Source organism: Bos indicus, chromosome 9 (genome assembly GCF_029378745.1).
Source record: "Bos indicus isolate NIAB-ARS_2022 breed Sahiwal x Tharparkar chromosome 9, NIAB-ARS_B.indTharparkar_mat_pri_1.0, whole genome shotgun sequence".
In the NCBI taxonomy this organism is placed as follows: Eukaryota; Metazoa; Chordata; class Mammalia; order Artiodactyla; family Bovidae; genus Bos; species Bos indicus.
Window position 1 is genome coordinate 38,613,665 of NC_091768.1, and position 12,269 is coordinate 38,625,933.

The 12,269-nt window shown below is 37.8% G+C and overlaps 1 protein-coding gene across 8 annotated transcripts in view; it reads left to right on the plus strand.

Moving 5' to 3' along the window:
• TUBE1 (tubulin epsilon 1) overlaps positions 1-12,269 on the plus strand; it is a 20,778-nt gene continuing 8,509 nt past the window's right edge. For 2 of the 8 annotated variants that reach the window (XR_011568438.1, XM_019967186.2), the window contains exons 1-6: positions 1-135; positions 231-304; positions 1,382-1,434; positions 4,423-4,480; positions 9,268-9,383; positions 10,475-10,596. Coding sequence is in view for 7 of the 8 variants with exons in the window: in XM_019967186.2 (XP_019822745.2) it covers positions 111-135; positions 231-304; positions 1,382-1,434; positions 4,423-4,480; positions 9,268-9,383; positions 10,475-10,596 (448 nt within the window). In the remaining variant the exon portion in view is untranslated. The other 6 variants (XM_070795948.1, XM_070795947.1, XM_070795951.1 and 3 more) reach the window with 6 other exon arrangements.

The window sequence follows — 12,269 nt, forward strand, 5'->3', positions numbered from 1 at the left end:
GCAGCGGAGTGACTTACGGCCGCCCCGCCCCCTTGGAGAGCGCCCGTTGGTGGGCGCGGAATACGGAGGGTGGCGCGGGCTCGGGTCCTGTGGGCTGGCCGTGCCGAAGCATGACCCAGTCGGTGGTGGTACAGGGTAAGCCTCCTTGGGAGGATGGGGACCCAGTCGCCGCCGAGGCGAGTGGCCCTTTTTTCCGCCTAATGTCTGTTCTCTTTCCTTCCTGGGCACAGTGGGCCAGTGCGGAAACCAGATCGGCTGCTGCTTCTGGGACCTGGCGCTAAGGGAGCATGCCGCCGTCAACAAGGTACAGCTAACCCTAACTCCCCACCCGCACCCCAGATCTGTCACTGAGGCTCTTCCAAAAAATAAGCAAGAATCCCTCTCTGTAAGCTCTTGTGTGGCCAATATTTTTATATGAGATCTTCTTGGTAGAGGGCAAACTGGGTTTTGTTTTTAAATTTTACTGAAGTACAGTTGATTTAGGGGCTTCCTTGGTGGCTCAGCGGTAAAGAATCCGCCTGCCAATGCAGGAGACGGGGGTTTGATCCCTGGGTCAGGAAGATTACCTGGAGTAGGAAACGGCAACACACTCCAGTATTGTTAGTGGTTCCCAGGTGGCGCTAGTGGTAAAGAACCCACCTGCCAATGCAGATGTAAGAGACCCTTAGGAATCCCCTGGACAGGGGAGCCTGGCGGGTGACAGTCCATGAGGTCGCAAAAGAGTGGGACACGACTTAGCAACTAAAACAACAACAACATGGTTGATTTACAATGTTGTGGTTATTTCTTCTGCACAGCAAAGTGACTCAAACTTATGGACAAACGTTAAGGACAAATTTAAGTTGGCGTTAGACACACAACAGTCTTAAGGAACACTGGCCAGAGACCTTAGTCTTAATTCTCAGAGTTGCATCTTTGTCAGGGTTCTTGGGAGGAGCAATGATATAGCATATGTGAAAGTAGTCATTCAGTCGCTAAGTCATGTCTGACTTTGTGACCCGGTGGACTGCAGCAGGCCACTCTGCATTAATAGGTAACACGTGTGGTATTGTAATCCTTAATTTAACCAGTTAGCTTTTTAAATGATTGCCAAGACGCTAAGGAAAGCTTTCATTTGATGCACCTGTTCTACAATTCTGTGAAGACATCATTCTTCAATACCGTCAGCTGAATTTAATCCAAAGATCTCACGATATTTCCTCTAGATTGGAAGAATGAATCTAAGCATTTTATGATTATTTGCTTTTTTTAATTGTAGCTGTATGCCAGCCTTTAAAGTATTGTGGGATAATTAAATTAATAGTCCTTAAATTAAAAGGACTTAATTTGGAAAAGAGGCTAAATGTAATCAAACTCCAATACATATATTTTTTCTTTTTAGAAAGGGATTTATGATGAGGCAATAAGCAGCTTCTTTAGAAATGTGGATACCAGGTAAGATGGGGTTAAAGTTTATCACATAGCATAATGATTATTTTTATGTCAGCAGTTTGGGATACAGTTTTTCAAAGGACAATAACAGTTGATAGCTGTAAAGAAGTTGTCCATCTTTTTGTTTGTTTTTCTCATTATTGAAAGCATATTCTCTTGTCATTAATATTCTCATATCATTCAGCAGAGCAGGACTACGTTTCCTTTATATCCAGAAATAAAAAGAACCTTTAATGTGCGTTCCTTTACTTGACCTTGAAATAAAGTTTCACTAAAAGGAATGCTGAAAATTTTCCTGAGACTATCTTGTTAATGCATTCAATAATTGCTGACTTTTGAAAGAAAACTGTACTGTTTACATTCCTGTGATATTACTTGTGGTCAGGAGTATTTGCTCTACAAATAGAATGTGCTCAAAAGAAACAAAGCAGATGTTGTCAGATTAGTTTTGTTAATTTAATAAAGAGTATATGTAAATATAGAGCTTCCCAGGTGGCTCAGTGGTAAAGAACTCAATGCAGGAGACGCTGGTTGTTTTCCTGAGTCAGGAAGATTCCCTGGAAATGGCAACCCACTCCAGTATTCTTATCTGGGAAATCCCATGGACAGAGGAGCCTGGTGGGCTACAGTCCATGGGATTGCAAAAGAGTTGGACACGACTTAGCGACTAAACAACAACCACAAATACGTAAGTACTCTTTTACCTGAAAGAGTAGTATGATGTTCAGGGTATTTTTTCTAAGCTTTTAATGTTAAGTCATGAAGTTCATGCATTCTCAAAATGCTTAATAAAACTAAACCTGCTGGGCTTGAACTGAAAAATAAATGGTTTATATGAGTTTTAATCTAATAAAAATTTCAGTTCTACTTTGAATTAGTTGGTTGGATATCTGAGGCAGTTATCTCCCAGGGAAGGCTAGTTAGGCCCCACTTTTTGGTGAATTTCAGATTTTGATTCTCAGGCTTGCAAACTCAGAAACTTCATTGACACCTTGAGAATGGGTCCAGTGCTGTCCAGTACAGGCAGAAAACCAAACTAAAATGAGAGATTAAAAAGCATAAAGTCAATGTAGTCATGGACAACAGGAACTATAACTCAAGACTAGATACTTATTATCTTTCACAGGCACATTCTGTTCTGTAAGAAATGTATCAGGAAATCTAAGTAATAGAAGGTTGCTTAGTGACCATGGAATCAGACCAAAGTAAGTTAGCTATATTACCTAACTTGATGACTGGTGTTATTTATCTTTATTAATATGGAGACATCTGTCATATAGACTAGGTTTCCTCTCATTTGTACACTGTAATATCTTCTCCCTGAAATACTATTAAGAGATTCAAATTTGCCTTTGCATTACTTCCTTGTAGGTAGTATTCTAACTAAATTCGTACTCCCATTCCCTCTGTAATATTCCTTTTATTGTTACGTAGTTGAGACTCAGCCTGGAAGACATTCTCTCTTAATAAGGTGATTTTACATAACTATATTGTCATCTCCTTGGTTTGTTTTATAGTTTAACCTGAGAGCATTCTTATTTCCCTAGTATCAAGTTTGAAGAGAGAGCCTTGGCATCTTGCTCTTCTTTCCATGTGCTATGAATACATGCAGCATCTATTCCACAAAGTAGTACAAAAATTCTTTTTCAAGAACAGGACCACATCTTTTTATATACTTCTTTATCTATTTGAGGAAATTATCATACCTTTTTAATAGCATGATAGGAATTTACCTATATCAAGAGTTGGCAGGCCTTTCCTATAAAGGACCAGATGGTAAATATTTTAGGTTTTGCAAACCATAAAGTCCATGTGCCACATCTCATTTAGTCTGCTCTGATAGCATGAATGCAGGTGCTGCTGCTGCTGCTGCTAAGTCGCTTCACTCGTGTCCGACTCTGTGCGACCCCATAGACAGCAGCCCACCAGGCTCCCCGGTCCCTGGGATTCTCCAGGCAAGAACACTGGAGTGGGTTGCCATTTCCTTCTCCAGTGTATGGAAGTGAAAAGTGAAAGTGAAGTCGCTCAGTCGTGTCCGATTCTTCACGACCCCATGGACTGCAGCCTACCAGGCTCCTCTGTCCATGGGATTTTCCAGGCAAGAGCACTGGAGTGGGGTGCCATTGCCTTCTCCGGAATGCAGGTATAGATAGTACATAAACAAACGATGTGACTTTGTTCCAGTAAAACTTGTTTTCACCAGTAGCTGGTCAGAGCTGGCCTGAGGATTATATTTTATCAACTCCTGACCCATGGCATCATCCATATTCAACGCAGCTTTCCTTCGTATATTCTGTCTTGTAAACTATACTATATTGACCTGTACACTATTTGTGGTCACAGATTTAGTTACTTTGGTAACTTATCTTCAACATGAAATTCTAGAAACAGCCTTAGATACTCAACAGTATATAACTGGTAGTTAGTTGATGTGTGTTTGGCTACAACAGGAAGCCTCACTAATGGTGCTTAAACAGTAGATGTATCCAGTTATGTCACATTCAAAGAAAACTGGAAATCGATGGTCTGTGTCTGGAGAAGTGCCCTAAAGACCAAGATACTGTCATATTGTTTCATGTGTTGGTTTTTTGACCTCATGTTTTTTTACTTGTAACTATAAAATGACAGCCTCCACTGCCAGGAATCCCATCCATGTTCATATTCAAGATAGGAAAAAGGACCAGCTGCATCTGGTCATTTTTATCAGAAAGCTTCCCAGAATAGCTCCTTTTTATCTCACTACCCAGAACTAGATTTAATGGCCAGCCCAAACTGCAAACAAAGGCAGGGAAATAAGTACCTCACTTTTTCAGCCTGATGGGAGATGGGTAAGGGGGATGGAGGTTAAGAATGGCCCCTTGGTTGCCTTTTGTGTCTGCCTCTCTTGGCTTATAAGTAGCTTTACTCTACAAATGGAAGTTAACCTTATTATCTAATAGCATCATTACCCATGGGCTATCTTATGACTTTCTCTCATGTTTTACCTTTCAGAGTGGTTGGTGATGGTGGCACTATTTCCAAAGGGAAAATTTGTTCTTTAAAAGCACGTGTAAGTTGTATACACTTGGATTCTTATATTGCATGTGTTTTTAAAATAACTGTACTTCTGTAACTATCATTAGAATAAAATTTTACTTTAACTTCTTAACTTTTAAAAAACTATTTGCTAAGCCACATTTAATATAAATATGATTAAGCAGACATTTATATCTCCATGAAACTTCAGGGGAAAAATTTTGTGCTTAAAAATGCTGCATATTTAGCATTTTTTGTCTAAATGTTTTAGGGGAAATATATGTCTAGATAAATAATAAAAGCCATCTTAACTCTAAGCCTAAAATACGTTCTCAGTCCAGTTGCTCAGTCATGTCTGACTCTTTGAGACCCCTTGGACTGCAGCACACCAGGCTTCCCTGTCCATCACTGACTCCTGGAGCTTGCTCAAACTCAGGTCCATCAAGTTGGTGATGCCATCCAACCATCTCATCCTCTGTCATTCCCTTCTCCTGCCTTCAGTCTTTCCCAGCAGCAGGATCTTTTCCAGTGAGTCACTTCTTCGCATCAGGTGGCTAAAGTATTGGAGCTTCAGCTTCAGCATCAGTCCTTCAGTGAATATTCAGGACTGATTTCCTTTACAATTGACTGGTTTGAGCTTGCAGTCCAAGGGGCTTTCAAGAGTATTCTCCAACACCACAGTTCAAAACCATCAATTCTTCAGCAGTCAGCTTTCTTTATGGTCCAACTCTCATATCCATACATGACTACTGGAAAAACCACAGCTTTGACTAGATGGACTTTTGTTGGCAAAGTAATGTCTCTGCTTTTTAATATGCTGTCTAGGTTTGTCATAGTTTTTCTTCCAAGGGAGCAAGTGTCTTAATTTCATGGCTGCATTCACCATCTGCAGTGATTTTTGAGCCCAAGAAAATAAAGCCTGTCACTGTTTCCATTGTTTCCCCATCTATTTGCCATGAAGTGATGGGACCTGATCTATGATCTTCATTTTTTGAATGGTGAGTTTTAAGCTAGCTTTTTAACTCTGCTCTTTCAACTTCATCAACAGGTTCTTCAGTTCCTCTTTGCTTTCTGTCATAGGGTGGTGTCATCTGCGTATCTGAGGTTACTGATATTTCTCCCGGCAGTCTTGATTCCAGCTTGTGCTTCATCCAGCCTGACATTTTGCAGGATGTACTCTGCATATAAATTAAATAAGCAGGGTGACAATATACACCCTTAACATACCCCTTTCATGATTTGGAACCACTCCATTGTTCCATGTCCAGTTCTAACTGTTGCCTCTTGACCTGCATACAGGTTTTTCTGGAGGCAGGTCAGGTGGTCTGGTATTCCCATCTCTTGAAGAATTTTCCAGTTTATTGTGATCCACACAGTCAAAGGCTTTAGCATAGTCAATGAAGCAGAAATAAATGTTTTTCTGGAATTCTCTTGCTTTTTCGATGATCCAGCAAATGTTGGCAATTTGATCTCTGGTTCCTCTGCCTTTTCTGAATCCAGCTTGAACATCTGAAAGTTCACGGTTCATGTACTGTTGAAGCCTGGCTTGGAGAATTTTGAACATTACTTTGCTAGCATGTGAGATGAGTGCAGTTGTTCAGTAACTTGAACATTCTTTGGCATTGCCTTTCTTTGGGATTGGAATGAAAACTGACCTTTTCCAGTCCTGTGGCCACTGCTGAGTTTTCCAAATTTGCTGGCATATTGAGTGCAGCACTTTCACAGCATCATCTTTCAGGATTTGAAATAGCTCAACTGGAATTCCATCACCTCCACTAGCTTTGTTGGTAGTGATGTTTCCTAGGGCCCACTTGACTTCACATTCCAGGATGTCTGGCTCTGGCCCTAGGTGAGTGATCACACCATTGTGGTTATCTGGGTTATTAGGATCTTTTTTGTACAGTTCTTTTGTGTATTCTTGCCACCTCTTCTAAATATCTTCTGCTTCTGTTAGGTCCATACCATTTCTGTCCTTTATTGTGTGCATCTTTGCATGAAATGTTCCCTTGGTATCTCTAATTTTCTTGAAGAGCTCTCTAGTCTTTCCCATTCTATTGTTTTCCTCTATTTCTTTGCATTGATTACTGAGGAAGGCTTTCTTATCTCTCCTTGCTATTCTTTTGAACATTGCATTCAAATGGATATATCTTTCATTTTCTCCCTTGCCTTTCACTTCTTTTCTCAGCTATTTGTAAGGCCTCCCCAGACAACCATTTTGCATTTCTTTTTCTTGGGGATGATTTTGATCACCACCTCCTGTGCAGTGTTACAAACCTCCATCCATAGTTCTTCAGGCAGTCTGTCTGTCAGATCTAATCCCTTGAATCTATTTGTCACTTCCACTGTATAATTGTAAGGGATTTTATTTAGGTCATACCTGAATGGTCTAGTGATTTTCCCTACTTTTCAGGTTAAGTCTGAAGTTTGCAATAAGGAGTTCATGATCTGGCCACAGTCAGCTCCCAGTCTTGATTTTACTGACTGTATAGAGCTTCTCCATCTTTGGCTGCAAAGAATATAATCAATCTGCTTTTGGTATTGACCATCTGGTGATGTCCATGTGTAGAGTCATCTCTTACATTTTGGTAGAGGGTGTTTACTATGACTGTGTTCTCTTGGCAAAACTGTTAGCCTTTGCCCTGCTTCATTTTGTACTCCAAGGCCAAACTTGCCTATTACTCCAAGATATTTCTTGACTTCCTGCTTTTGCTTTCCAGCCCCCTACGTGACTTCCATCACCAGACGCAGCCACTACTGGGCGTTGTTTTCGCTTTGGCTCAGCCTCTTCATTCTCTCTACGGCTGTTCCTCCACTCTTCTCCAGTAGTCTGTTGGGCACCTACCGACCTGGAGAGTTCATCTTTCAGTGTTGTATCTTTTTGCCTTTTCATACTCTTCATGGGGTTCTCAAGACAAGAAATACTGAAGTAGTTTGCCATTCCCTTTTCCAAAATACATTCTCATGGAGGTTAATTTTCATTTGAATATGGTGAAAAATTTCTTTTCATCATAGTTATTGCTCCCAATACAAAGCATGCATTCAGCCATATTGTAGTGAATACATATCATAACCATGTAAAAACTCCTGAACAAAAACACTTCTAGTCAGTAGCTTGTGTTTAGTCTCAAGCTAATTCTAACAACACTTCTGTTCTGTGATTGTGTCTCTGCAACAAACTGCTTTTTCCAACTGTTGATCAGTAATATTTGATTATGACAAAAATAAAGGTAGTTTAGATGCTATGGAAATAATTGAGATGATAAGAATCAGACCTGGAGGAGTGGCTGAAAGAATAGAGAACAGTAGTGTTGTGGTACCTGGGTACCATCTCCTTGTGTTTTAGGAGACCATGTGCTTATTAGGATAATTGATTAACCTAATTAGAATAATTGATTAACCTTTGGTATAGTTCATGCCTTAGGGAGTATGTTAGTCCCTACCAGATCTTACTCAGCGATAAAGAAATGTTGACTTTTCCTAGTCCACTCCCAGTTTGAGCTCTTTCTCACCACCATACCAGTGAGCAAGGTGGGAAATGGAGGAAACACTGTTGGGAAAGGGTAAATCAGCATGTTTCTGTAGCCTTTGACTTTTTTCCTAGAAAGTTTTCTTGCATTTCTCCTTAGTAGTCTTGGTATCATATGGTTACTATCACTGAAGAGTCTAAACTTTAAACGATAACTTGGTAGTTGGGTTCCTCCCCTGTGTCCAATATCTAAGGTTAACAGGCAAACACTCAGAATTTGGTGAATCCTGTATTACAAGTAGGGAAGGCTGAAAGGCCTGATAGCTATCACCAGGCAGCTCTGGAATAAAATAATAAACATCAAATCTTAGAAGCTGTGACTCCAGACCTAGGCTGGCTAAGTGAGGAGAATAATTCCTTCCAATTGCCATTAACTTCCAAGGGAGAAACAGTGGTCTGATATGACAAAGGAAAGATCGAAAGAGTTATAAACTGTCAGGGTTTAGTGCTAAGTGACTATGAAAATGGTGATTCTCTCAAAATTGACTTCAGGAGGTTCTCATCTTCTTTTTAGTAATAGATGTTGTCTCCCATGCCAGTAAAGCTTGTGGCATTTATGAGTTTGTGAATTTTTATTGCGAGTTTACTGGTGGGGAGGGACACCATCGTCATCTTTGACATCTGTCCAGTACCTTGGCTTTGCACATATAAGTAGTTTACTGATTTGAACTGGACAGTTTTCAGCTGTGATTTCATAAAGAATAGCATGGTTGTACCTAGTGAGCAAATACATTAATGCACCCTACATTCATTGAGAATTTTTTCTGGTTAAGGTTACCGTCTAGACTTCTGAGACCTTGTTCTCAAGAAATTTATAGTCACATAGGCACATAAATCAGACATGGCTGAGTGACTTTTACTATAGCTATCCGTACTTTCCCCTGGAGAAGGAAATGGCAACCCACTCCAGTATTCTGGCCTGGAAAATTTTATGGAAGAGGAGCCTGATGGGCTACAGTCCATGGGGTCACAAAGAGTCGAACACGACTAAGCAGCTAACACTAGGCATATGCATAAAAGAATTGTTAGAAAACCAGAGAGAATCATTCAGTTCCCTTTTTTCCTTCTTATTCTTTGGATAAAGGTTCAGAATCCATCTTTTCATTGTATTCCACTTTTGGAGCAGAGTGAAATTAATTTTTTAATTTTTGTAACAAATTCTATATAAAAGCCTCAAAGGTTTGATTGGGTTTAAATTATAAAAATAAAAATGCAACTATAAGCTCAAAAATGATTTTTATTTATAGAGTGACTAAAGAAAAATATGCTGATTACATTTTATTTCTCTTTCTCAGGCTGTTTTGATTGACATGGAGGAAGGGGTAGTAAATGAAATTCTTCAGGGACCATTGAGAGATGTATTTGATAGTAAGCAGCTCATCACTGATATTTCTGGCTCGGGGAATAATTGGTGAGATTTTGCCGAATGTAAAAATCAAATGTCATCTGAAAAACATGAGGAATCTTTGTTTCATTCTGTTAGGTCCTACTGACATGAAAGCAAGATGTAATTTGCCATGCCTCACACTAGATGATGCCTTTCAGCCCATCATCTTTTCCTTCATAGATGATGGTGTTTCACAATGCTTGGAGGCTATCTGCATCCTAGTTGTTTCTCTTTCTCTTTTTTTTTTTTTAAAGAAAAAGATGAATCATGAAAAATTCATTTACTAAAATTTCTCCTTGTAATTTGATTCTTCATAAATGCTAGGTAGTGACAAAAACTGCAAGTATAAACTGTTACCTTACCTATTACTATAGGTAATAGTAAAGACACTATTAAAGTTTTCCTGTCAATCAGATTTAATAGGAAATGATCGTACAAATACCGAGATGCAAACCAGCATGTATAACTTATTCTGTAACTTTTGAGTTACACCTGACCACATGTTGTGTGGAAGTCATTCTTATATTTCAGTTCACCATAATAATACTTGCAAATCTGGGCAACCAAAAAGGCTTGCAGAGCCTCATGAATATTAGTACCAGATGAAGTGTGTGGCATTTCATCTAGTACTAACATGATGTGACCGATGTTTTTCTCATATTTTAAGCCTAAGGTCCATTTAGAATTTTTTATTTTTCATGTCTTTCTAGTTGACCACAATCTGCTTTTTAATACATAACATACACCATAGTCAGAGATTAAGTGAAGATGAGGAAAAAAATCTATGTAACTAAAACTCATTTTGTTGTATTTATACCTTAAGATAAATTTTAAAAACTGTAGTTTAATATCCATTGATAGTGAACTATCTTTCCAGGTTATTTTTGGATTATAGTTTTAAATATATATATGTGTGTGTGTGTGTTTATTTGCTCAATTTTCTACCTAATATCTTTGAGATTATATAATATGATTTATTGATATTAAACAGGAATAGAATTTACTTAAAATGGTAAAAATACCTTTTCAAGTTTATAGTCTTTTAAGTCAGAAATAATAAAATCTTGAAATAATAAATGCAAGATTTTTTTTTTAATCTGTATTCTTTTTTCTAGGGCTGTGGGTCACAAAGTCTTTGGCAGTCTTTATCAGGAAAAGATTTTAGAGAAGCTCAGAAAGTCAGCAGAGCACTGTGATTGTTTGCAGTGTTTTTTTATAATACATTCCATGGGAGGAGGTAAAATTATTCAATCATTTGTCTATTACAGTGTGAAAATGCAAGTGGGTATTCATTTTGCCAACATTTCAGGCCTTTACTTTAAAAAGATAGAACCATTAAGAATTAAGAGTATGTTTATGAGTGCATGTACATAACAGCTTTTTATCTTAAATTTTTGTCAAATTGTGTCACTCTGACCATTTTTTACAAACTTAAAAGCATTTAAAGAGCCAATAGAACTGAATCTGAAAAAGCTTTTCTTCTATCTTTACTGGAAAGTAGATTTCAGTATGAGCTTTTTGAGAATGCTGCCTTTCTCCTAAGAGTTTCCTTACGTGAGTCTGCATCCTAACTAGAGCTAATTATTTGTGCATATTCATAGATGTGCTTGCAGAAGAATATCAGTACCCTTTCTTTAACCACCTTCATCCCTTTCTTGTGTTCAATAAGAGAAATAAGTAAAATAAATCCTCTTAGCTCCTTTAAATCATTCCTTACCTGGTAATTAACCACCTTAACCTAGAATAAATGATCTGCATTGCTTTCTTTCTCAGGGAAGCCTGTACCTTGCAAGTGAAGTATTTTGCTCCTCTGTTCCATGAAGTAGAAACTGATCATAATTTGTTAATTTCAAAAGAGAATTAGCCTATTTTAAAAGAAAAATTTGCCACACTTTTTTCCTCCAAGCTGAGATTAAGATTTTTATATTCAGCAGGTTATGTACAATTGACTTTCATTATTATTCAGTATGATAGTATTTGAAAATTAAAATTGCAGTGTAACCATGCCTTTAGAAGGCCATTATAATAATTAAATTAAGAAACTAGTTTTCTTTCTACTGACATAATTAACCTGCAGATTTTGAGTAAGTTTTCCAAAAAATATCAGTTTGATTTATAGTTCTTTATGGTACCTTTTTATATCCCTTTATTACTCAGAATCTCAGTAGATTGTACTTTATTCATAGTTCACTGAAAATGGCAAATATACTTGAAACAATATTGAAGATTAAAAATGAAGTCTTTTCCCACATCTAATCCCTAATCTCTCTCCTCACAGATAGTCAAGTTTGCCAGTGTCTCTCCTTCCAGATATTTTCTGTGCACATTTTGTGTGTTTTTACATAAACAAGATCATGCAATACGTATTACTCTACCATATTTTCACCTTAAATTGTTTCTGAACATTTTTCAATATCAGCCCTGTCCGATTGTGTAAATATATAATTTTTGAAGCCAGTTCCTCATTAATGGATGTCAAATTGTCCATGGTTTTTAGTTACGACATAAAGTTCCCCAGCGAACATTTGGTATCTGCATCTTTGTTCGTTTGTGCCACAATAGCTGTAAACAATATTCCAAGATAAGAAAGTGGAACCAAGGTTTGTTGGTACATTTTAAGTTTTGATTGATACTACTAAAGTATCTTGCCACAATACTGCACCAATCTGTATTATTAGCAGCAATTTATAAGAGCTTATTTCCCCACACTGTCACCAACACTGCATATTATAAGACATTAATATATTCAAAATTATATTGTGTTAATTTGCATTTTTAATTAGATGAAATATTGAGTATCTTTATATCTATTTGCAATTTAGTTTATTATTTGGTTTATTTTATTGTAATAATTACTATAATTTCTATCCTTCGCTCATTTTTCCATTGCATTATTCATGTTTTTTACTG